This window comes from Neophocaena asiaeorientalis, unplaced genomic scaffold (assembly GCF_003031525.2).
Source record: "Neophocaena asiaeorientalis asiaeorientalis breed wild unplaced genomic scaffold, Neophocaena_asiaeorientalis_V1.1 scaffold198, whole genome shotgun sequence".
NCBI classification, from domain to species: Eukaryota; Metazoa; Chordata; class Mammalia; order Artiodactyla; family Phocoenidae; genus Neophocaena; species Neophocaena asiaeorientalis.
Genome location: NW_020175221.1, coordinates 3,197,279 through 3,224,702, shown reverse-complemented (window position 1 = coordinate 3,224,702; position 27,424 = coordinate 3,197,279). Strand labels below are relative to the sequence as shown.

The 27,424-nt window shown below is 38.2% G+C and overlaps 1 protein-coding gene across 1 annotated transcript in view; it reads right to left on the bottom strand.

Moving 5' to 3' along the window:
- PDE4D (phosphodiesterase 4D) overlaps positions 1–23,167 on the bottom strand; it is a 1,104,527-nt gene extending 1,081,360 nt beyond the window's left edge. Inside the window, exon 1 of the mRNA XM_024765389.1 lies at positions 23,080–23,167. Coding sequence (XP_024621157.1) covers positions 23,080–23,121 — 42 coding nt within the window. The 5' untranslated portion in view covers positions 23,122–23,167. The remainder of the gene's footprint in view (positions 1–23,079) is intronic.
- Positions 23,168–27,424: the final 4,257 nt, after the last annotated feature.

Sequence of the window (27,424 nt, the reverse complement as noted above, 5' to 3'; positions counted from 1 at the left end):
AGTGTGCTCCCAAGTTTCTTTGTGCAAATGAGCATCATTTGAAACATTAGAAATTCAGATCAAATTTAGTTATTCCTACATTTTATAATCCTCTAAAAAGCTCATGCAAATTTCCTGAGAATGTGGAATTGATAAAAAGGTAGAGCTCTGTGAGTTGCAGGGAATTCTAGCTACTTCAAACAAAAATACTAATAAATATACACATGTTAGGGAAAGTCAGAAAACATTTTGCTGGACCACTCATCTATTCAAGTATTTATTGAATAGATTTCCTCATTAATTCTTCTTTTCTAAACTACCAAATTCCATTGCTTCATCTCATGAAAAGCTTCTTTGATCTGAAAGGTAAATTTCCAAATCTACTATTTCTCCTCTATCTTCAATAGTATAGCCCTATGGACTCTTTAAGAAAATACAGCACAAGTAACCAGGAATACTTCTCTCACCTACCTCTAGTATTCTTGTCTTCCTCTCCACATCTCTTAGACTTTTCCCTAAACGTAGATATTGACAAATGTAAGTATAAAGTCACTATTCTTTAAAGAGCTGGTCTGAAATTTTCCTAAGTTATTTTTTTAAGTTCTATGCAAACAACTTAAATCTATAAGTGGGTCAATAAAAACACTTCAAAGCAGAGCCCAAGTAGCATCAGCAGTCAAAATTCATCATGATGTGCTTGGTACAAAAGGTTTTCTTAATGAATTATCCATTAAGTGTCAGGTAAATTAATTGGCATGGACTTTTCTAAAAGAAAGTGGAAGGAGAGGGAAATAGTTAAGTACCCAGGATGCTAAAGGAAATCAACAGGCATTGAGAAGAGGGCTGCAGTAACTGCCATGGCTCCTTTCCTCTTTCTGGACTTTCATAAACTTGTTATTTTGCTCTCCCAACCTCACACACTTTACTTACTTTTCTGGGAAAGTTTAATATATAAGTTGACTTCAGACTCCATTTTGGCTTTTGAATCCTAAATGGGAGTTTTATATTAAAATTAAAACCTGAGTATTATATTACATTAACTTTATCACCCATATGCCCCTTCTTCCTCGCTGATAGAATTTTAAAAGAAACTAAGAGTCTGGTCACTTTTAGAGTTTGGACTCTATAAAAGGAAGGTCTAATTTACCACTTACTTTCAGAGAAAAACATTGAGTACAAATCACTTCCCTTGAAAATGCTATTTTCCCACTCTTCAACTGCCCCACCTAATGGCAAGAGGCACAAATAGCAGCCATTTTCTTGATTCCATAGTTGAAGCAGCCCAACAATAATTTTCCTTATCTGGGCAAACTTGCAGCAGTCTTACGACTGAAACGTAGCTCCTTCTCCCCTCGCCTTCACAGTCCTACACTCCACTCCAAGTCAATTATTAACAGATAGTCCAGGACAAAGAAATCACAAATAAGACCACTCACAACCCAACCCTAGCCAGCAAAAAGATATGGGTTAGAATTCATCACTACCACCTGCGAGTGAACTCAGGTACTGTTAAATCTATCTTCTTTTTAATTTATCTCTAATGACAGTCTTCCTCACTAGAGATGAAGGGCTTAGTGAGGTTCACATGAGAGAACAGATGAAAGTGCTTAGCACATTATTTTTATTTATCGTTAGAGAGGACCACAGAAATCATCTACTACGCCCTGCCCCCAATTCACACAGGAGAACACTGAGGCACAATGAGGTCTAATGGTCATCCAGAAATCACATCCATCTTTAGTGATAGAATCCATGTCCTTGAGAAAGATCCAGCCTGCTAAACCCACCACCATTTTCTAGTGAGTAAATCCACCCAGTCTTCTACTATTAACAAGTGAAAAGCTGTATAATGTCCTTTAGAATGTTAGGGGAAAAAAGTGCAGGGGAGAATATTTTTAAGTTAAAACCAAAAAATAGAATATATACCCAACAAAATACAGCACAGTATTACAAAAGGGACTTCAACAAAATAGATTTACTCAGCATGTCCCACATATGGCAGATTAGCACTGTGTAAAACTGATAATGCTTCCCAGAACCCAAGGCTTGGTGTCAATAACTGCAATTAACTATGATCCTTTGAAAGGTTTTCCATTACTCCTCCACATCAACATAAAGTTGGCCTATTTGTCTCAGTAGCTGAGTTTGATCAGATTCTATTATATCTCTAAGGACCTTTTTAAAATCCATTGTTGGGTCTTGTTTTGCTTTGAGCCATTTGTTTTGTTGTTATGCTACTTGAGTTGTTCTGGGGATTGTGTGTGTGTGTGTGTGTATTTTTTATTTAGTTCTTGGTAGTAATAGTTGAGCTGCAGAATACCTGTCCTGAATTTGCCTCCCCAAAATACAATACAGATTTATCATTCTAAGAAGCAATGTTCATCCAACTGTGGTCCTTGGACTACATCCAAATCTTCTGGAGAATTGTTTAACTATGGAGGTTCCTGACCTTCCCAGACAGACTGACCAAAGTCTCATGGGGTAAACTTTAATAATATGCATTTTTCCCGATGATTCAAATGCACATTACATTGCGAGAGACACCGCCAGGAGAATAAAAACAAAGCCACCCAACCACAAAGGGGAAAGGAAGAAATTAATTTTCTGCTTCTCCCAGAAATCTCCATGCTTGGAACCCTTTTCACCTGGTACTACAGACTGAGTTGGTAGAACTCCTTAAATTAATGAGAGGCTTTCCTAGCAGGATTTTCAATGATTTTTTTATTAGTCCCTGTCCTGAGAACAAATTACACAGAAACACAAACAGATGGTTTTCAGTTATCTGTTTTTTAAACAATCTAAGTAAACTGAAAAACACAATGTGTTGTTATCAAATAACAGCTGCACCAAAACCTACCAAACTGAAATTCAAGGTCATTTTGAAAGAAGGAAAAAGAGGTAGGAAGAAGGAAAAAGATGGGCTTAAGCATCTCTTTTTAATTCAAAGTCTGGGATAACCCTGGGCTAGTTATATTGTTTCATCAACTGCTTTTTTTTTCAGTTTTATAAAATGTCTAAGTGTGCTTACTTCTCCTTTCCATCATCATTCTCCCCATTCCTTCTATTTCTATCCCTCTTGTCTTGCCTATTTATTACTCTATATCTTTACCTCTTGAGAAATTTCTTGAGCCTACTCCTACTTATTTTCTCATTGGGCAGGGTTAGAAATCATTCATTTCCTCTGAGAAACTTGGTATCTTGAGTGGCCTTTTTCTGGAATTCTTTGCTCTTTCTAATAGGAAATCCATCTTTATATTTACCCAAGTGCAGAAGCACATGTGGGTCTGATTCTATAGACAGAAAAAGCAGATGGACAAAGGACTGAGTGATCCCAAATTACTCTATATCTATTCTCTTCTGATGATTATAATAATTGTTCTCCTCACTTCAGGGAAGCACTTCAGCTGTAGCAGGGCGCTGGAAAGGGATGACAAGGGATGGAAATGCAAAGTAACTGACCATATTGAGACTCTGAAAAGATACCTCCTCTACTGGGTGTTGTATGTCCTTAGTAAGCAAGACTATAAGCTTATTTCTTACAATTATTTTAAGGAGGAGCTATTTCTCATGTCCTCCCCAAGCCTTGAGATAAGCAGGAGAGGGGTAAGATTGGGGAAGAGAACATTGACATTGAACAGGAAAGAAGAAGAGAAGACGGGCCCCAGAGCACCTGCACTACCTCGATAGATATCTGGGCATAACGCAGAGGAGGAGAAGGTATTGGAGAGGAAAGCCTTCTAGCAGCAGCTACCTGGTAGAGCCTCATCTATTGGCTGAGGAAGGTTTTCCTAGAAATGAATGTATCATTTAATTATATTAACCTCAAAATGCCTCAAAGCTGTCTTTAATACCCATTAGTTTCCAAATAACCATTTATTCTCCAGTGTCTCCTATAATTCTTCTCATTTGTAGTACTTCATTTTTAAAGAAAATTATCATTTTAAAAAAATACTTCTTCCCAAACTCAACATGGAGATGAATCAAGTAATGAGTTAAGAGATATCAACAATAAATTTATTCCTAAATTACAAATAATAATAAACATCAAGTAAAAAATAATACTAAATGTTCAAAATGTTCAAAAGAAATCCTTTATTTACAAGTAACAGGCAGATCACCAAGAGACATGGGTTAGCACTTAAACATCATTTTAAAATGGAATTTTTCAGAAGGCTGAGTGTAACCTCCCTTATGTGGCAAAACCAAAAAGTCTCATGAAATCTGAAAGTCATTTTTCTTTTCTCCTTCTATTCAAAAAACTTCCACTTCCATTAAACAGATAGATTATTCAGTAAATGGTGCAAAAATAAGGGGATACCAGTTTAGAAAAAAATATATGGCTGAATGTCTATGTCACTCCTTACATGCATTGATAAACATCTCGATTATAGAGAAGACAAAATACTCAATGTTAAAAAATGAAAACACGTTCACAAAATGATTTAGTCAACAGGTAACTTATAGTCAAGGAAGATGTGATGAAAATGTTGGCTCACTTAGACTCTGCTGGGATTCTTAAGAAATTGTAGGAGGACATAAGGTATTTGACAGAACTCAGGGCCACAACCCAGTTGTTAATTAAAGGTGTCACTGGATGGTACACAGGATTCATACCACAGAAGTTTGTGCTATTGGGGCCAAAGCCCTGGGACCTAGATTTTCTAGATTTCAAGTTGCAAACCACCCTGCCTACCTCCACGTTGACTGGCAGTGACTGAAGTAAGGTGTGGGCAGAATCACATACAAAAGACTAGCCAAAAACTCAAAAGATCTAATCAAGATTTACCAGAGTTAAAAGTAAAAGCTTGTGAAGAAGAGTGTTATCCTGGCTGGGGGTTTGGGGCAGAATTTCTGCTTGGCATGGTATCTACAGGAGAAAGAATTTGATGACTCACTTTTTCCAACTCTATCATTCCTGTCTTTTCTGATCTCTCACTAGAAATAATCCACTGGCTCTTTTCTAACCAAAGTTCCCCCTTAGGCTCCATTCTCTCTCACAAGACATTATGGGTCTCTTCATGCCACCCATTCTTCTGGGAACCCCTCCTGAATAGGCAGTCCACTCCACCGTTTGTATGTATATATGTATATTTATGTGTTAGTACTTATTCACTAATATGGCTGTACCTCATGCAACATGATGACTGAAAAGAAGAAAAAAGAAGAATGATCATTTTCTCAGTTCACTCCATATAGCTTTTATTGTCGTACTTGTTATTACTATGGAATATGCCTCCTTTCCCTCTTCTGTACAATAACCAATCACAGTACGTGTAAGACAGCTCACCATAGAGGATTATTAATCTTTAAAAACTGTTTCAAACAGCTATCATTTCATCATCGAATGCAATTGAAAGGAAATGAATTTGTTTGTCTAGTTTAGGGGAAAAAAGAAAACCATAAGAATGTTAGAAAACATGGGTGAAATTATCCATAATCTTGGAGTAGAAAAGCCTTGTTAAGCAAAATACAAAAATGAGGAAGCTGTAAAGGAAAACATCAATTACCTTGTAACAACATAAAAGGCATTCCTCCACTGCTTATTATTCAATTTCATCATAGGTTTATGCAATATTTAGAAAAAAAAATCTCAAATTAATTAGCTCAATTTTTTTCAACTGAAACATTCAGTTACCATCCTAAATCATTTTCCCTCACAAAGAACACAGGGATTCTTGGCTGGGGTTAGTTTCTGAGTCTATCTGTGTGATAGAATTCATTTCTACTGTAGAACGGAGAAAGGGAAAAGCTGAGTTAAAGCAAGACATGAAGAAATTGGCCAGTTTTCTAACTCCATTTTTTTTAATGTATTCATTAATCTACCAGTCAGTTAACAAAAAATATATTGTTTTCATTAAGTCCCCATGAGATCAGACATACCCATGCTGAGAGAAAGACAAGTAAAACACATTCCAAATCCAAATAAGTTATTTTGTTATTATCCATCCCTTTGTTCCCCTTCATTACTGCAGAGACAGATTCTAAAGAAATTGAGAGACTACAGTAACAAGAGTAAAATAACCTATTTCATTAACTTCCATTCCTCTGGATCTTAACACAATTTTATTTCACTAATTCTTTGTGGGCATGCAAATTATTTTTAGTTTGCACTATCCTACCTGAAAAACTAAAACTCAATTTCACATTTGTGTCACAGAAAACAGGTCACAGTTTTCACTCTATCTTCAGGTTTTTTCTTTCTTTTCTGCTGCATTTTTACCTTATAAATTATACTGATCATGATTTTTCTCAGAGTCTAGTCTGGGTGACTTGGTAAAAATTTTTAAATTTCAGAAGAAGGAAAGTTTAAATAGCAGTGAGGGGAAAGGAAATCTCGTATATATTATGCAACTATTATATATGGTATGGTGCTGTGCTAGACATCTTAACATGCCTTATCTGTTTAGTTTTCATAACAAGCGTATGATGTAGTTATTCTAATCTATATTATTTTTGGATGAGACAACTAAGGCTCAACTATAGCTCAGTAACAGCTAGTAATTGATAGGCTGGTCTTTGAACACTGGTCAACATAATTTAAGAATTAAGAGAAGGGAACAAATCAAAAAAGAGGGAGGGAAAGTAAACACATCTCAGGGTTTGGATTTAAAAGTCTTCATTGCTAATGCCTTCCCAATTCCTGATAAAAGTGGTTTCTTATCTGCAAAAAAAAAAAAAAGATAATAACACAGCCTAATTTACAAGGTTATTATGAGTCTCAAATAAGGTACTGTTTGTAAAATCACTTTGTAAGTTGAAAAGCATCATATGAATTTTTTGTATAGCAATTATCCCAATGAGGTCTCTGTACACACACAAAAGAGAACACTTGATAAGAGAATGAAAATGCTTCAGAAAAACTATGGAGAGAAACAGATAATGACATAGATGATATATAAAGACATAGATGAAATAACAGATGAGAACTTCTTACTAAATTACAATGAACTGTTTATACAATTCTGAAGAATACATTCATCTGACTCTTTAATTTTTTTGTATTCAGTAATGGAAATAAATAAAACATTCAGTAGTTTAATTTTAAAGAGGGGGATAAAACTAGGAAAGCTCAAGTGAAAACAGAAAGCCATGAAAGACAGAAAGCACAACAATCTAATCATGAAAACATTTTCAAGTTTGGGGATCAAAATATGTACCTGGCAACATATTTCAGGATCATGATTACTGAAATAAACTATTTTATAGATGATGCAAAATTGTGTTGCCTTCAGAAACTAAACTATAGTGGAATTTGGAACAAAGGAGAGTCCATCTATCAAAGGTGGACTCGACACATTGGCATTCGTGGTGTGCATCAGCTGGATGGAAAGATTAAGCAAGAGTAATGTACACAGGATGGACCTAGAGATTATCATACTAAGCGAACTAAGTCAGAAAGAGAAAGACACATACATGTGATATCACTTATATGTAGAATCTAAAAGATGACACAAATGATGAAACAGAAAAAGACTCATAGATGTAGAGAACAGACTTGTAGTTGCCAAGGGGGGAGGATAGGATTGGGAGTTTGGGACTAGCAGATGCAAACTAGTATATATAGGATGGATAAACAACAAGATTCTACTATATAGCACAGGGAACTATATTCAATATCCTGTGTTAAACCATCGTGGAAAAGAATATGAAAAAGTATATGTGTGTATATTTATATATATATATATACACACATATATAACTGAATCACTTTGCTGTACACCAGAAATTAACACTACATTGTAAATCAACTCTACTTCAATAAAATTAAAAAAAAATAATGTACACAAACCAAACTTGTTTGCTCCTTTGCAAATACAAGGAGAGAGCAATTGTTTTTAGAGCAAGAAACAAAACCAAAAAACCCTATATGTCTAAGAAGATTTAGCTGATTCCTGAAGTTATCTTGTGCAGGATATGTAAAGAGAAATATCTTTTGCAGAGACGGGACATTGATTAAGACTATGCTGATCTGAGGTAGAAGAAAGGGTTAACTCATGCAAGGAGTGATTTGAATAAAAGCTCTTGCTATTCCAAAGCTCACATGTGCTTTATAAAGCTCTTTTCCAGGAAGGATGAAAACCTATCTAGCCACTTAGACGAATCCACTTAAATCTGAAAGACCATGCTCTAATTAGAATGAAGCATTTGGAAAAACATGTTCAAAAGGTCATATGGCCCACATGGCCAATTATCTAAGAGAAACTGCCATTTGCATAGGTGCCATCTTACAATCTATTTACAGTTATAAGAAAGAAACTGAATAACTTAATACCTTCCCTGCCTATACCCAGACAACAAGTCTAAAATCTACTTTTGATCAAGATGTATGCATATAATAACTTTAATATTTTTAAATAACTTGACTATTCAGTTTTATTATTAAAACCTACATAAAATTTTTGGCATTTTCCTCATATTCTATGCTATTATTTCAAATATTTATACTGTAGGTATTTTAAGCATTAAGTCCTAGCTCATTTTTGTACCTCAGTTTGTCCATCAAATAGGGATAAAAATGGTACTCACAGAATAGCTTTGAGGATTAACTAAAATGGGTAAACATATATAACGTGTTGGTATTTGGTAGTGCTCAATACATTTTTGTTACAAAATACTGTATTACAAAAGTATTTATAAGGTAATTTGAAATAGCATAGCTTATGCCAAGAACTCCAGTAGCAGTATACACACAGGTATGTGTGTGTGTGAGTGTGCATACATGCACACAGATACATACAAAGTATTTGCCCCCAAGTATTCAGACTTCTGTGGACAAACAATGAACAAAGCGCTCTTGCCAGATAACCACGTGACATTCAGAGCCCTTCCCACTACTTCTGGGCAATACCCAAGGGAGAGGAACTTGCATGTACCGAGGTGGTATTTGTCACAAGTCCCTCTGAACAGTTGTCCCAGTTCATGTACCATCACTGCTTCCTCCCTGCTCTTTTCTTCCCTTGTCTCAAGTGTGAATATAGCCTTCTTCCTCCTCACACCCTGGGGCAAAATTGTTACAATGATGTTCTAATTACAGGCTTAAAGAGAGGTTTGAGAAAAAAAAAAATAATAAAACAAACAAAATCTTTAAAACCCGTCAACTCAGTACTCCTAAAAGGGCTTTAACCAGGCCATCTCTGCTGTGCGAACCATTTGTAAGTCTCCACCTGCTGCCATGTGCCTCCTTCCCTGCAAGGGCTTTCTCCCACCTTTTCACTTCCCAGAGTTCTCCAGAACACTGCCTTTCCCCAAACTGTATCTCCCTTGAACAGCCACGGGCACATTAAAAAATTCTAGCACTTTATTATGGAAAAGGGTTTACCTTTCTTAGGATGTAACCTCTCTTTCCAACAAGTCTGGGGGCCTCCATTCACAATTAAAACATCTCCCTAAACAAAAATCTCCTCCATTTTCTGTCACACTACAGAATGCAAAAACATCTGGAGTTTACCATATAACATTGCTGTCCAACTGTAGGTATGTCTACAAACAGCAGAATCTAATTGGTATGTTACAATTTATTTTTAGTAGACACATGGTGTAAAAGTACATTAGCATATAACTGATGCCTGCAGTCACACAGTTACATATGTGAGGCTCAGTGGTATAGTGACCAGAGGAAGGAATTTAGAATCAAAAGATCTGGAAAGTACATCTAGGCTTCTCCATTACTAGCTGTGTGGGCATACTAACTCACTTAATCTGACTAAGGCTCATTTTGAATCTCTGTAAAATGAGGATAAAAATAACTGCGTATCCTACCTGCAAGTTTTTGTGAGGAAAAGAACAGTAAAATGTTGGGATGGTATATGAAACAACTGCATTTTAAATTATGTTATTATTAGTCATGTTAGCACACATATTAGATCTTAATTCCACTTGATGTCTAGTATAAAAATCTAACATTCATCCAATCCGTTTATATACAAAATCATATATGCATGATCAGCCTTTACTATAATTATTCTTTAAAAAAATAATGAATTATGAATGATGGCTGTAATAGAAATTACACTCACACACATACACTTATAAAGTCAGCTTCTACTTTGTTGCAGATTTAGCCTTTAAGAGCTAGTTTAAATTCTAATCAAAAGCAATTGTGAAAATATAGATTCAAAACAAGACAGTACACTGCTAATAGGAAAAAGTAAGATCTGCAACAGAAATGGATAAAGTAACAAACGTTACTAGCTTCCATATACAACACATACATAACTTTACCGGTCCTCTCTACTTTGGTATATACTTTAATGACACCCACAATGGTAAGGAAAAATAAAGTGATTCCCAAGTCATTGGCAGAGTAGGAAGTACAGTTGGAATGAGGAAGACTCAGATAACTGCAGTAACATTTGTTGCTTGTTTAGATGTTGGGAGGGATAATGAGCAAGGAGTTGAGGAAGGTTCCCAGGGCTCTGGCTTAGGCCATTGGCTTGATGCCTGGGGCAGCAAATGCAGTAGAGAATAGAGAAGCAGAAGCATGTTTAGAGAGGAGAAAGAATAGTGCATGAATCTAGTTTGGGAAATGTGTGGAGATAATGAATGTCCAACCTGCAACTGAATAAAATTCTGAAACTAAAACTAGAAATCTGAAATGGACATGGAGATTTAGACACAAACAGAAAACAGATAAAGACTGGAAAGGAGGTAAGATTATCTTAGAATATCCTGTGGGCCAAAGATAGGAACTTGGGGAACAGCATTGTTTAAGGGGCATACAGACCTGAAAGGAAATATTTAAATAAATATCAGGAAGAGAAGAGGAATTGTCCAAAGAAGTACACATGGGCAGCAGTGTCAAAAGTAAATTGAAGGAGACCCCAAACACAGTAAGATAAGCAAAATGAGAAGACAGAAAAACACACAGCAGATGAAGGAGCAAGATAAAAACCCACCAGACCTAACAAATGAAGAGGAAATAGGCAATCTACCTGAAAAAGAATTCAGAATAATGATAGTAAGGATGATCCAAAATCTTGGAAGTAGAATGGACAAAATGCAAGAAACAGTTAACAAGGACCTACAAGAACTAAAGATGAAACAAGCAACGATGAACAATGCAATAAATGAAATTAAAATCACTCTAGATAGGATCAATAGCAGAATAACTGAGGCAGAAGAACGGATAAGTGACCTGGAAGATAAAGTAGTGGAAATAACTACTGCAGAGCAGAATAAAGAAAAAAGAATGAAAAGAACTGAGGACAGTCTCAGAGACCTCTGGGACAACATGAAACGCACCAACATTCGAATTATAGGGGTTCTTAAAGAATTTACACAGAAAAAAAATGGTTAAAAAAAAAAAAAAAAAAAAAAAGTAAATTGAAGATCTAATTCATTTACCAAGGCCAAAAGCAGAGATAGAAAAGAGATGAGCAAAACTGCAGTTGAGTATGTAGGAGGAAGGGAGTAATTGACTAAGTCCTCTGAGGAGCTGGAGGTCTTATTCCTGAACAGGAGGAATATCTCCAGCCTCTCAGACTTGAAGAAGGAAAGCAAAAATCATGAGAGCATATGTGCATGTTATTTGGGGGACACAAAAAATGGATAGGAAACTGGAATAGTTCACTCCAATAAAGTATTTTTACTGCATATTTTAAGTATATTCTTACTGGGTATAGAATTCTAGGTTAACAGTTCTGTCTCAGTACTTTAAAGATGCCACTCCTATGTCTTCTTGCCTGCATAGTTTCTGAGGATAAGTTTACTGTAATTCTCATCCTTGTTCCTCTGTATGTAATTTGTCTTCTTTCTCTATATTCAAGATGTTCTCTTTGTGTCTTGATTTCAGCCATTTGAATATGATATGCTTCTGTGAGTGTGTGTTTGTGTGTGTGTGTGTGTGTGTGTGTGTGTGTGTACTTTGGTATGTATCTTGCTTGGTGTACTCTGAGCTTTAGAGTCTGATGTGGTGTGTGTCATTTTGAAAATTTTTCAGTCATTATTTCTTCAAATATTTCTTCTACCTCAATTTCTCTTTCTTTTCCTTCTGTGATTTCAATTATGCATATGCTATACCACTTATATTATAGCTCTTGGATGATCTGTTATGTTCTCTTTTTTCTACGTTTTCTTTCCTTTTTGTATTCCAGTTTGAGTAATTTCTATTGACTTATCTTCAATTTCACTGATTCTGTCCTTGGCTGTGTCAAGCCTACTAATAGGCCCAAAGACACTCTTCATCTTTATTACTGTGTTTTTTATTTCTAGCATTTCATTGCATTCTTTCTTATAGTTTCCGTCTCTCTGCTGAAATTATCTATTTGATCTTACATGTTGTCAATCTTTTCCATTAGAGACTTTAACATACTAATCATATTTAAATTCCTAGACTGATAATTTTAACATTTGTGCCATATCTGGGATGCTTCTGTATATTATTTTGTCCTTTTGAAGTATTTTCTCTTGTCTTTCTATTTGCCTAATATTTTTTTACTGAAAATTGGATATCTTGTGTTGGACAGTGGATACTGAGGTGAATAAATTTTTATGCTTAAAGATGAGCAAAGTTTTCCTTCTGCTAGGCCTTTTGCATGGGAATTTGAATTAATCTAGTCAGGAACGGGACTAGATTTGAGGGATTTTGTTCTTATAATTAACCTCAGTGCACCACAGGCATCAAATTTCTCTAATAACACCACATGCATAGGTTATGGCAGCAGTCCCCAACCTCCCTGGCACCAGGAACCAGTTTCGTGGAGAACAATTTTTCTGCAGATGGGGGTGGGGATGATGATTCTGGCAGTAATGCAATCGACGGTTCAGGCAGTAATGCGAGCGATGGGGAGCGGCAGAAGAAGCGTCACTCGCTCACCCACCATTCACCTCCTGCTGTGCGGCCTGGTTCCAAACAGGCTGTGGACCAACCTGGGGGTTGGGAAACGCTGGATTATGGAATGGCTTTCCAGTGGTTGTTTTCTTAATATCTGCTCCATCCTTAGTTTTGGGTCTCTCCTTTGTGCTGGGCCCCCAGAGAATCTGTCTCTGGAAGCTCTTGCAGCCTATTCCACTGTTATTTTCACTCAATGCTTGTTAGGATGTTGATGGGAGATCAGGGAAGAAGAGTGTTCCTTGATGTTCTGATTAAGCCTCAGTCTTAGGTAGGCACTGTGCTCCCGGGGCTCAGGGATGTGGTCATCACAAGTGCTTCTGCTTCTCCTCCAACTGTAGTGCTGGTCCTAGCACACATTCTTACCTCCCACTCTGAAGACAGAGCTTTATTTTCCTGTTCCCCTCTTCACCAATGGATTTCCCCCAGTACCCTAAGTCAGAAATTCTTACTGCTCTTCCCTTTGCAGAGTAACTCTTTAATTCCACTGGGGAGATGGGTCTGGTTTCAATAGTGCCTGCTGTTCTCCCCAGTCTTCCCTGTGAGCACCTGGTGAGGTTTGTAGAGGAAAAGTCTGCTACAGGATTCCCCCACAACCCTGCATATGCAACAGCCAGTGTGTCCATACTCTCACGCTAGCCAACACTCAACCTTTAGCAATTCATTAAAAAGTTTCTCTGACTCTCCTTACTGCTTTACATAGCATCTGATGTAAGCAAATGACGGCATCCTTTCTCTTCTTCTTGACAAGTGTCTGCCTACCTCCTTCCAGATTTGGGGTTGCTTGGTTGTCCTACAACCTCAATTCTCTGATGGATTTTTTTAAAGTCATGAATATGTAGTGTGTCTAGATTTTTACTTGATAGCAGGGTGGGACTGACACTCTTTGCAACATTCTACATCTCTGAGCTTAAACCAGAAGTTGGAGAGTTCACCCCAGAACCCCTCAATGTTCTGAAGTTAAGAAGTTATTCTTCTGGGAGTAATAATAGAGTTTAGTGACTGTTTGGATTCACTGATAATTCAGTCCCTTCGAATATTTTTAGTGGAATGGGGATGCTCTCTGCTGAGAACCGAACTTGCTTATGCAAACAATATGTCTAAAAAAACATGAAGACTTGATCAGAACTTTGAAAGATATTGTTATAAGACCATCTCATAATCTCCTCAGAAAAGACTGTGCCAACATTAGAAAACTCTATCAGAAAGTTTTTCACTTATATCTATTCTAAGCCACTTTTGTCAACATCTAACTCCATTTGCGGGGGCGGCGGGTGTTTTCGGTTTTCCCTTCTCACCTTAAAAGTTTTTCAGCAATGTTTTGGGAAGTCAGAACATACAAATGCTTTCTAAATAGATAACACTACCCACTGGAGGAGATACTCCTCTCTGACTACTTTGCCAACTATTTCATTTATACTGGGTGAGGAAATACATCTTCTGAATTCCTGCATGAGCAATTCAACAACAACAGAAAAAGAATCTTTTATGTCTTTCTATGTGTACGTTCCGGGGATTTCTCATGGCTTCCTCAACGCCCTCGTTTATCTTCGAATATCCCTTCAGAGACTATTGCTTCTGAGCAATATCTAGGTCTCACTTGGTATGATTCATCTTATATTGAAATGCAACCCTGCTGGTAAATTAATGCTATGTAATGGCCTCTTCTAGAAAAACATAAGTTGGGCATTTAATATTTTAAAGTACAAAGCAGAAATGAAGACCTGTAAAACTTGTAGCTTGTTGTTTTAAATGAGTTTGTAGAAAAGATGATTTTTGTTGTAGCACTGTGGTATTATTGTTTGAGTAGTTGTAATACATTTGGTTTTTAATGCTCAGTGAGCCAGATTCTCTGAAGAGCTTAAATCTCAATCTGGAAGTGAATTGGTGGACTGTTAATTATCCGAACTTCTGGGGTATCATTTGGTGTGCAGCTCCATGGGGTATGACTGCTGTAGTACAGTCTAATAGTTGGTGAGGGCTTAATAAATATTGTTGACTGAATTCAATTCAGGAGGCTGAGGGCTATAAACATGGCCAAATCACTAGCACAGAAGCATTATTGCCAACACTGAAGTCCAGGCTTCCATAATAGTAAGGAGTTTGCAGGGAGGACAGATACGACCATAAGAGAGTTATAAGCTAAATGTCTTCTTCCCAGTGCTTGTGCTAATACTGGATCTGTACCCCAAATTCCACGTGTGTGGTGTGTGACCAATCTAGGCAATAGAAGGAACTAGGAAGCAAGGTCAGAGGCTCTAACTACATAACCATTAACCATTCTTGGCCATGGCATAAAGGCCTTTAATATACACAACTTAGGGAAACGTGTGAACTGTTAAGAATGACTTTTTCTAACAATAAAAGTGAAGGTTTATTTGGGGGTGTTGTTTTTATTTTGTTTGTTTGTATTTTGCGGTACGCGGGCCTCTCACTGTTGTGGCCTCTCCCGTTGCGGAGCATAGGCTCCGGACGCGCAGGCTCAGCGGCTATGGCTCACGAGCCCAGCCGCTCCGCGGCATGTGGGATCTTCCCGGGCCGGGGCACGAACCCATGTCCCCTGCATCGGCAGGCGAACTCTCAACCACTGCACCACCAGGGAAGCCCTTTTGGGGTGTTTTTGCTTGGTTGGTTTGGCTTTTTGTTTATTTTTATTCTGCAACGTGCTTTCGATACTGTTTTCTCATTTTACCCTTGAAACAATCATAGTAGATATTGAGAGCACTTGATAATAATCTAATGATTTATGGTTTTCTCACCCTCCTTCCCCTACCAGGACATAGATACAAAGTGGCAAAACCTGGACTATAACTCAGGACCTTAAGGACCATCCCTGGGCTGACTTTGAAAGCACTTACCTTGGGAAACTGTGTAAACCCATTGATAAGTTTAACTGACATCATTTTTAACCTTCAAAATACTTGCTTATAGGTGGCCATTTTAATAATAAAAAATGATATCTAACTCTAACTTAAGAAAAAGAAAACTGGCTTTAATTAAAATTAAGTGGCCTTTATAAGTAAACATTTTTTCTGGAGCAATATACTATTAATAGAAAGCTTCACCAAATTATTATGCTTTTCTTCTTAATTTCACTTTGTTACAGAGCAATACTATCTGTACGAGTCATTCCTTAATATTTATCATCAACTCAACAAAACTTCTCTCCATTTTTATCTATCTTTGATGTTTACATTGTGAAGTACAATATAGGCAATTATTTCTTGGATATAATCATTCAGAATTCAACTCCAACTCGAAAGTGTCCAAAAATGAAATAGCAAACACATCACAATATCAGGGGGAAAAAAAGTGGAGGTGTTTTTCAAAGGCAACAATGTAATGACTGACTATGGCCACTAAAATTGTCATGTGATTGATTTCAGAGCAAATGGTGGCTGATCAGCCCCTACTCTTTCAGACCTTTCCTCCATACTCACATTCATTTATACTCGGCTATTCTTGCACTATTGTTGATTATCTGAGAAAAATTCTTTTTAACCACTTGAAAATAATCTATGTTTCTGAAACAGTGAGCGTAATTGACAAGCATGGCACATTATTCACAGTTTAAAATATCCTGACAAAGGGGATACCCAGGATGCAAAGAACAAGTACACAGAGGTGTAAGAGGGAAACGACTTCAGCATCCCTGGGAAGAATTAAAGATTAAAGTGGGACAGGCTTGGGCAGTCAGGGTGGGGTGGGGAGATGAAATAATAAATAGAATATTATAAAAGTTAGAAATTTAGTTGTCAAATATGCTCTATAAGAGTAGAGACCATATGTATCTTACTCCCCATTGGATACCCAGAACCTAGCAAGCACAGCTCCTAACACACAGTAGCCATTAAATAAATATTTTTTGAATTTTGTAAAGAGCACAAGCATGAAGGCAGGAGTAAACGACCAAAGGAATAAAACCTCTGAAACTACAAGTTCTCATTTCAGTTTACTGCTAACAAAGACACAAGCAAGAATATTATTTTAGTTTGGCTTTGTACTTTGCAAGTTTCAAAACGTCTTTACCAATAGTATCTCCTCCGACCTTCTTTGGACTTAAAGAGAGACCAGCAGTGAAAAATCCAGTTTCTATATACTTAACTTCATCAGGATTCTAAGCTGCTACAATTCTGTCAATCTCATACCTTAGGTGGTGATGGATATAGCAGAGAAAGGAGGCCAGTCTGGAAAGGGATCCATTATTTTTACTTGAACCATAAAGCCCCCCGAGTAATCAGTCTTACAGAGTAATTGTGAGGGACAATCACATGCAGATACCTCTGAAGTGCCCTAACAAAATGTATCATTTTTTCTAAATTTCTTTTCAGTCTCCCCTCTCCAAGTAGGCACCAATGGAATGAAATGGCATAAATTTCTCAGCCTGGGCCATTAAAAGAGCAGTTGCTTCTCAAAACTCAGCAATGTAAAAGTACAACTGGAAAACATTATCTTTTAAGAAAAAGATAAATTTGGTTTACAAATTTTGGACATCTAAAGTCTTTTGTGAAAAGAGGAGATTCTAGGAAGCCTGTTGGGCATACTTCACCAGGTGGGCTCCTGGCTCCTGGTCTCAAAACTGGAAACCCATTTAGATGGGCTTTAAATTCAGAATGCTAAATACTTCCCAGATACTCTGTGCCCTCCAAACAGCCCAGGATTTGCTTCCAGTTTTGAATAAATACTAAACAACAATTCTATCAAAAAAGAACAGGGAACATCAATTAACAGACATCTAGTGAATGACAATTTTATCCAAGTGTAGAGCATCCGAAAGAATCCTAAGTCAAATAGAGGGCAATTTCGTCAAGAAACCAACAAATCCTATTGAGCAGAAGATACCGTAAATCTCTCCAAACTGGTAGGAAGAAAATGATACAAGGTACTAAGAAACTGAGAATTTAATGTAAAATACTACAAGATACATTAGAATTCAATACATAAGAGAGTTGATTAATGAAAAAAATGAAAATTTATCCAGTTCATTCTCTAGATGGGAAGGTCTATAAAAATTCATGAGTTGAGAGAATACCAACAGAGATATTATAAGGAAAAGTACTTAAAAATTTTTTTAAATAACCCCTGATTTAAAAATACACTAACAGTATAGACAATTTTATGTGTCTCTCCCCTTGTCTGTACCTTTACTTCTCATTCCTGGTTAGCATAAAAGCAGTGGCATTGATAGAGAGAACTGGGGTGGCTCAGAGATAATCAGGTCTGAAATTTACAAACCTCTAAAAAGTTAGCTCAACTGGTAAACCCACTGACAGGAGAAAGTACTTTGGAGACTTACGTTACTGGATTGGATGTTAAGAGCAAACAGTATAAAATAACAAAATAGGAATAGTAAAGGGAGGAAAAATATTTTAAGTAAAATTAAAATTAGCCCCTAAGGTCTATGAAGAGCTGATTGGAACCTCAAAAATCATCACTGAGTTCCCCTAACATAAAATCTACAAAATAGGAAATGAAGAGAAACATGTTAACTGGATAGTTTCCGTGTTATCCAGTTGGGAGAATATGTGGACTCCAGAATATCAGCCACCAATATCACAGTCACTTATTAATATCATCCCTTAAAATTATCAGATTCACTGTTATGGACTGAATACTTGTATCCTCCAAAATTCACATGTTGAAATCCTAACCCCCAGTGTAATTATATTGGAGGTGGGGCTTTTGTGAGGTAATCAGGGTTAGATGAGCTCATGAGGTGGGGTCCTTATGATGGGATTAGTGCCCTTATAAGAAAAGACAACAGAGAGCTTGCTCTCTCTCATCTACCACATGAGGACACAGTGAGAAGGCCAGGAAGAGAGCTCTCACCAGCAACCAAATCAGCCAGCACTTTGATCTTGGACTTCAGCCTCCAGAATTGTGAGAAAATAAAATTCTCTTATTTAAGCCACCTAGTCTGCAGTATTTTGTTATGGCAGCCTGAGGTGATAATATACTCTTTTTGCCCCAATGCTTTGATTTTATGTTTACCTGGGAACTGATTTTCAATTCAGTTTTATGAACGGTACAACATGACCTAGAATCTAAGAAACTCATAACTGATAGAAAACAGAACTCTCACCTAGTTTAACCACCCATCTTATGCCTGAATCTTTAACATGATATAGATATTGACTAAATGGTCTTGGAAGCTAGACTTGAACCCCTTTAGTGAGCAGAACTTGCTTCATTTCCAGGCATTTCCATTTAATCCATTTCTGGGCCAGATACTATCACTCTGCTCTGTAGCTACAAAAAAGCACTGCAAACCTCAAAATAGAGAGAATTTATCAAGCAACTTATTATGTGATAGGTGTTTTCACCTTCATTATGATATTTTTTCTATCTTACAGATAAAGACACTAAGGTTCAAAAAAAATTAAGTAATTTACGAACAGTCAGATCTTTAAACACCAGTGGATCTGGGGATTGACTCCACATCTCTGAACTCAACAACTATTCTATTTTCACTGCACCAGTGATCTCTAAACGATACTGATTTTGAAAACAGATGACAGTAAAAGGTAAATATAAATAGAATTCCTAATATTTTCTTTTTAAAGCCCACATTGGAGATTGTTGTACTTTATCACATCAGCTCCCTTATACCGGGTAGACAATAAAAAGCTAGATCAGTGAAAGTATATCCATATTGAAAAATGCCAGAACCTAATGTTGGGAGATCATGATTATTATTCTGAATACAAAGACTAGTAAATCTATTATATTAAAAATTATTTTCAACAGAAGTACAAGCTTCAAGAGTTAAATTTTTAACCTTGGAAGAGTCATACTATGTTAATATTTCACTGGAGAAATGCCAAGGAAAGCTTGAGTCACAGATGTGATGATAGGGTCACTGTAAATGGCTCCTTTCCCTTTGGAACCAATGGATTGAAAAGAGTCAATAGAGTTAACTCAGGTCACTAAAGGGCTGGGGTAGAGTCGTGACCACTGTAGCAAATTAAACTGTTTAATTAAAAACAGAGTTGTTGCTACAAGTGCTTTCATAAAACTTTCTAAGAGCCTCAGAAAGGATATTCTATGTTAACTATTCTGTCTCTGTCCTAAATTGTTATGCTATGCAGGTAGCAGGGGAAAAAAAATTCTAGACGTTTACAACTAAATGCTGCTCTAGATTAAACGGCTTCATGAAAACATATTTGAGGCAGACGAAGGCAAGTTTTAAATAAAGAAATCAGTTGATCCGTTATGATTCAGAATAGTAAATAAAAATAAAGCATCCCTTGTACATGGGATTTTCCAGCTATGAAACTTATAGGAGAGTAATAACTCACCAAACCTCATTTTACCAATCATTATTTTGAGATAAAATGGTTTTACACTAAAATTTTAAATTTTGTAATTGTTGTGCAAATGTCACTTGTTCAGTCCTATTGAAGCAAAAGTCAGAAGAGCAAGAATTGCCCCCAGATTACATAGATGGCAAAGACACTTCCTGAGGTTAACACAGAGAGAAATCTGTTTGAGCTCTGCCCTTTTGGACAGAGAACCAACACCCGGAAAAAAATATAGTCTTAAGCACCCCAAGAGGTACAAAACGCAACAGCTGTCATGTTAGAACTTTAATTATACCTGCAAAAATAAAATGCCAGTCCAATAAGAGGTGGCTTGAAAACTTTAAAAAGAGGTAAGGCCTTCATACCACAGAACTTACGGGAGAACCTTCTGCTTGCGGTAGCCAATGGGGCCATGCCTCACTTTGGTACTGTCCATATGCCCAGTTCCTCCCTTCTGTACCCACTGCAACTACAAATTATCCTCCAAAACCAGCAAAATGTTGCTTTAAGTAAAAAGTGGTTTGTTTATATTCTTATAGTTAACATTTTTCATGGATCCCTTCCAAATAAAGGAAGAATTCAGAGCATTTGTCATTAAAAGGGACACTGCAGCAGGTCTTGAATGAGAGGAGAAAAATATGAACACCGCTTTAAATGTTCAAGAACAAATAAGGTGACTGTCTAAAGACGGTCTTTTTTTTCCCCTCCTCTTTCATGTTCCTTAAGTTTTCACAATGACAGAAGCAAGATACATAGAGACACACAGGGAGGAGCAGAGCCCATTTTAACACTTAGAACATTCTATTTGGATTTTTAAATGTCATAATGCCAAAGAAAAACATTCTCAGATTCTAAATCAAATTAATTCTTTCAACCTTCCTCATCAAAAACAGGAAACATCTACTTCTAAGTGCACAATTTTGGACTCTGTTATGGCAAAGACTTAAGGGGCAGGGGTGACATTCTTAAACCAGTGCAAAATAAAATTTTAAAACTCTGGGCTTCCCTGGTGGTGCAGTGGTTGAGAGTCCGCCTGCCGATGCAGGGCACACGGGTTCATGCCCCGGTCTGGGAAGATCCCACATGCCGCAGGGTGGCTGGGCCCGTGAGCCATAGCCGCTGAGACTGTGTGTCCGGAGCCTGTGCTCCGCAACGGAAGAGGCCACAACAGTGAGAGGCCTGCATACCGCAAAAAAAAAAAAAACCTCTAAAGTGACAAATTCTCACTAGGCAAAAAGTCTGGCTCTTTTCTCGTATAAACAGTAATCTGCTTAGAGTCATTTAATTAAGTGGAAGCACTTTCTTTATGCTAGTGGATTTTCAAGAAGCTAAGAAGCAGTGAAATGAGAGCTCTACTGTTTACATTTGGACAAGTGTATGTAACTCAGATTCTCTTAATCTGGGAAGCATGAGCCTTTCCACCAAGATGAAAATTTTTGCATAAAGCAAATATAAATAGGAAATCTAGCATCATGAAGTACTCGGAGGTTCTTAAAGTCACAGCTCAGTTAATCATTTGCCTTTAGAATATTTTCCTCCAAGAACAGGGAAATGTTTAATAATATATTTTTAATTATTCAAAATATTCTCCCTTTTACCTTTATACATATTTTTCACATCACATGTTTCTGAAATTTAATAAAAGAAGGAAGTATTGTATGTATGGCTTGCTTTCAAATTTAACATATAATAAGAAAAGCTCAGTAACAGAAAGATGTGTTTGCAGTTTGGTAATTTGTATGCAGGTCACCTCCCATTACAATGAGCAGCTCTATGATAATAGAAGGAATTCCAGGCTCCATGCCATGGCTCTTGATTTACACAATAATCCATACAACTAAACACCAACAAGTAAAACAAATGAATTTGGACATTCTCTCAGAATTTGTTGAATTTCCTTGGTTGGTTATTAAACAGAGTCAGTACTCAGTCCAAGAACTGGCACACTTCTGGGTACATCCTCATTTTTTTAAAAACCCTACTGGGTACTATACTTCCCTCCCCATTACTCCTGCATTGCTCACCCTTAAAAGCTTGATGGTAATTAATTCTATAGAAAGAATTAAAAATGGCCTTGGGCCATCACCACAGAATCACTGGTTGTAACACAAAGTGTTCCCGTACTAGAGAAATGTGTTTGCATTTGTGGTTTCTCTCATGCCTTCAAATGAATGTTCCTACGTCATAACTACATCTGTTTAGATGCCTTTTTTCCCCTTGGGTAAATGAACAAAGGGACATGTTCTTAGAGCTTGCCTGATGGAAATTAACAGTCTACTTTCATCCCTGCCTTGTGTAGCTTTCTTTGAGTTGCTCTATTTGCTTATGCTCTCTTTCATAAGCTAACAGAAATCTAGAAATTATCACTACTTCGGCACTTAAGAACACTGAGTGGAAATAAGACTTAATCTCCATCAGGGCCTTGAGGACTTTCACTAAAAAAAACCAAAAAACAATTTAAAGGAGGAGATTAGAGGATTAAAGACACAGGCCATGGTAGAAAGCTCATGGAAGTGATGACCCACCGATTAAGTATTCACATTATTCATCATGTACATGAACTTGCAGAATGTGACTGACTGAAGTACCTAGATGTAAGTTCAATTTATCCTTTTGAACTTGCCCAGAAAGTTTGATATTCAAGACATAAATTTCCTCAGTTTCAACTTCTTATATTTTCTGCATGCATCCAAAAATCAGGGTTTCCAATATCATACCAGTAGGCACATACAAATGAATGGTAAGGCATATAAACTGGCTGAAAGAGAATTCCCATCAAATGTCAACCAGGCCACAGAGACAAACAAGTCTTCATTTGTTAATAAGCTGCATACAGTCAGAGAACTGAAAGTCAATCAAGGGTTTCCCAAAAGTCTCATCATGAAAGCACAGTATTAAAATCCAAAAGAAAACAGTAAAAAGTTGTGGGTACACACTTTTAGAAAATAAATGAAAACAAAAAGTACTTACACTTTTGCTCCGAGAAAGCAAATCACAGGTATTTCTTTTCATGGTGGTGCTTTAAGTAATTCAAACAGGCAATAGTTGTTTTCAACGTCACTGCCCTCACTGCAACAATTATCCACTCAAAAGCCAATTGGCATTCTGAAGAGAAAGGCAAGGAAATGTTTAATCAAGTATATGATTAACACACGCTCTGAAATGCTGTCTTAGAGTAGGACAGTAATTCTTCAATTATTCATCAAAACAGGTTAAAATGGTGCTGTGTTTAAAGCAGTAAAAGTATACAGGAGCAACATTTCCAAAACAGTTTTTGTTAAATGTAAGTTAGAGAAATCAGGCACCATCTGTTTCTCATTAAACATTCAAATGTACATTTCTAGTGGATGAAAAAAAAAAAGGTATGGTAGCCACGACCTAAAGTTACACGTATGAAATGAAAATGCATACTGATTTGTGTATGTGCTGATCTGGCTGGTACAGCTACGGACCCCTCAATTTTCCACTAAGGCAGGGGTCCCCAACCCCCAGGCCGTGGTACCATTCCACGGCCTGCTAGGAACCAGGCCGCACAGCAAGAGGTGAGTGGCAGGCCAGCGAGCGAAGCTTCATCTGCTGCTCCCCATGGCTTGCATTACCGCCTGAGCCACTCCCCCACCCTCTTCCATGGAAAAACTGTCTTCCACGAAGCCCGTCCCTGGTACCAAAAATGTTGGGGACCGCAGCATTAAGGCATCGCTAAGTTAGCTTTGTTCACTGCTGGAATCTTACCTACATCTGCAAGCCCTCTGACCACTGCATAATGGTCTCTTGCTTCATTAGCAATAACCTACAGTACATGGAAGACATTCCAGTGGCTCTTCAGTAAACTTAGTGTAAACATACCCCTTCGGTTCAAAGAGGTTGCAAGGAATGGTTGAGAGAAACTGTTTACCTAGTCAAGCAGCAACCATTAAAGAACGATTCTACAGCAGCTGCCACATGAATATGATATCCTCATTGCCTAACCTTCACTTTTGCCAGGCATTAAGAAGAAAATTCTGTTTTGAGCTTCGAAGAAAGAGCAAATAGAATAGTTAGATGTGTTGTGTTCATTTCTGATATTCAGCTATATCTGGACATGATTTACATACTTATAGGGCGTATTTGCATTTGTGTTGAAGTGCCTTTTGCCAAAGAAGCTACTCTGAGGGAAAAAGGATGAGGCAGGCAGGCCTGAAAAAACCACAAGAACTCTGACATTGTATGTATAGACTGGTCCTAACAGCATGTAGTTCTGTCACTTAAATTTGTTCTAAGCTTCTCAGAAGACTTGTGTCTGAGATTGAAGGAAAAGAGTAACAGTGGGCAAGGTCTGAAAAAGTTTGTTTTGCTCAAATGATTGAAAAATATCAAAGTGCAAAGTAGTGTGAGTTACACACTGAAAAACATAAAACAAAGTAACTATACAGACTTTTAAAAAACACAAAACTAAAGGAGAGAGGACTCCAGGGGAACACAGCGTCTGTGTGGGCCCCTGGGGGAGGCCAGCCTAAAGCAGCACGAGAACCCAGTGGTCCCCACGCGAGCGGACAGGGACCTTCACCCAGCAACCCGCAGTAGCGCCCTCTCAAGGCTCAAAGATTTGTCTCAACACGTGGGAGTCACCCCTCAAGATTTATGAAGATAAAAGGGAGATGCCTTTAAGGAGGCCAGAGATCCCACAACAGCAAAGTGGAGCTGGAGCCAGAGAAATAGAATTTACTGTTGCTAAGAATATCCCTAGATACGACTTGGGGACCCAAATGGCAGTGAGGAAGAAAGCCTGTTTCCGGGGTTGATGAAAACGCTTCCTGAGGTTAGAGAAAAATACACAATCAAATGTGAGTTGTTAGAATAAAAATAATTTCTTTGAGTATGCATGGATTTTGTTTAAGTGAGTGGGGATTGGAGGGAGGAGTTGATCCACAAATGCTAAGTTCTCAGCTACTATACCTCCAGGAATTTAGTCATCTTTACTGATTAGTTATAATGCCAAGCATTTCATAAGTTCTCAGAAAATGTGAAATTATGTTATTCACCTAGATCAATTTAAGAAGTGAACAGAAATAATATAAACTGTGAACCAAATATTACATATCTGGGGGGGGAAATCAGCTAAATGCTGTGGGAAGCTTACACACTATCAGAGAAAAACTCATTTGAAATATTTAATTATTCATTCAGTATTTAATGAGTACCCTTAAGGGTAACCATAGAATAGTTGCCCCAGTGGACTAGTGACTCAGTGGTTTTAAATTAACTAATCAGTCAAATCAGACAAATGATGGACTTGACCTGGTAAGATTTGCTGAATTAATCAGGTTTTTAACAAATTTTCCTTGACATATTTAAAGACCATCATTAAGAGGTACTTTCCTATAGGAATTCAGAACCTGTAGAAATCTGAATAGACAAAGGGATTTAACTGAAAACTGTTGGCTAAAGTGAGGGCCCTTCTCAGCCTGTTTACCTAGGAGGCAGCAAGGCCTTGCTAAGAGTATAGATCTTGAAACCAAATAGGTTAGAATTTCAACTCTCCAATGGCATTCTGTGTAGCTTTAGGTAAGTTACTTAACCTCTCTGAGCTTTTTCCAGATCTGAAAAAGGGAGATAATAATACTCATGAGTGGAGGAGCTTCAAGATGGCAGAAGAGTAAGACATGGAGATCACATTCCTCCCCACAAATACATCAGAAATACATCTACATGTGGAACAACTCCTACAGAACACCTACTGAACGCTGGCAGAAGACCTCAGACCTCCCAAAGGCAAGGAACTCCCCACGTACCTGGGTAAGACACAAGAAAAAGGAAAAAACAGAGACAAAAGAATAAGGACAGGACCTGCACCAGTGGGAGGGAGCTGTGGAGGAGGAAAGGTTTCCACACACTAGAAGCCCTTTTGCGGCAGAGACTTCTGGTGGCGGAGGGGAGAAGCTTCGGAGCCGCGGAGGAGAGCACAGCAACAGGGGTGTGGAGGGCAAAGCGGAGAGATTCCCGCACAGAGGACCGATGCCGACTTGCACTCACCAGCCCAAGAGGCTTGTCGGCTCACCCGCCGGGACGGGCGGGGGCTGGGAGCTGAGGCTCGGGCTTCGGTCGGAGCGCCAGGAGAGGACGGGGGTTGGCGGTGTGAACACAGCCTGAAGGGGCTAGTCCGTCACAGCTAGCCGGGAGTCCATGAAAAGGTCTGGAGCTGCCGAAGAGACAAGAGACTTTCTCTTGCCTCTTTGTTTCCTGGTGCGCGAGGGGAGGGGATTCAGAGCGCTGCTTAAATGAGCTCCAGAGACGGGCGCGAGCTGCAGCTAAAATCGTGGACCCCAGAGACGGGCATGAGACGCTAAGGCTGCTGCTGCCACCACCAAGAAGCCTGTGTGCAAGCACAGGTCACTCTCCACACCTCCCCTCCCAGGAGCCTGTGCAGCCCGCCACTGCCAGGGTCCCGTGATCCAGGGACAACTTCCCCGGGAGAACACATGGCGCACCTCAGGCTGCTGCAACGTCACGCCGGCCTCTGCCGCTGCAGGCTCGCCCCGCATCCGTGCCCCTCCCTCCCCCTGGCCTGAGTGAGCCAGAGCCCCTGCATCGGCTGCTCCTTTAACCCCGTCCTGTCTGAGTGGGAACAGACGCTCTCGGGCGACCTACATGCAGAGGCGGGTCCAAATCCAAAGCTGAACCCCGGAAGCCGTACGAACAAAGAAGAGAAAGGGAAATCGCTCACAGCAGCCTCAGGAGCAGCGGATTAAATCTCCACAATCAACTGGATGTACACTGCATCTGTGGAATACCTGAATAGACAACGAATCATCCCAAATTAAGGTGGTGCACTTTGGGAGCAACAATATATATATATTTGTTTCCTTTTTCTCTTTTTGTGAGTGTGTATGTGTATGCTTCTGTGTGTGATTTTGTCTGTATACCTTTCCTTTTACCATTTGTCTTAGGGATCTGTCTTTTTTTTTTTTTTTACTTATAGCTTTAGGGCTTGTAATCATTGGTGGATTTGTTTTTTTGGTTTGGTTGCTCTCTTCTCTCTTTTTCTTTATTACTTTTTAAATTTTTTAATAATTATTTTCATTTTTTTATTTTAATAACTTTATGCTATTTTCTTTCTTGCTTTCTTTTTTTCTCCCTTTTATTCTGAGTCACGTGGATGACAGGGTCTTGGTGCTCTGGCTGGGCATCAGACCTGTGCCTCTGAGGTGGGAGAGCTAAGTTCAGGACATTGGTCCACCAGAGATTTCCCAGCTGCACATAATATCAAATGGCAAAAATCTCCCAGAGATCTCCATCTCAATGCTAAGACCCAGCTCCACTCAAAGACCAACAAGCT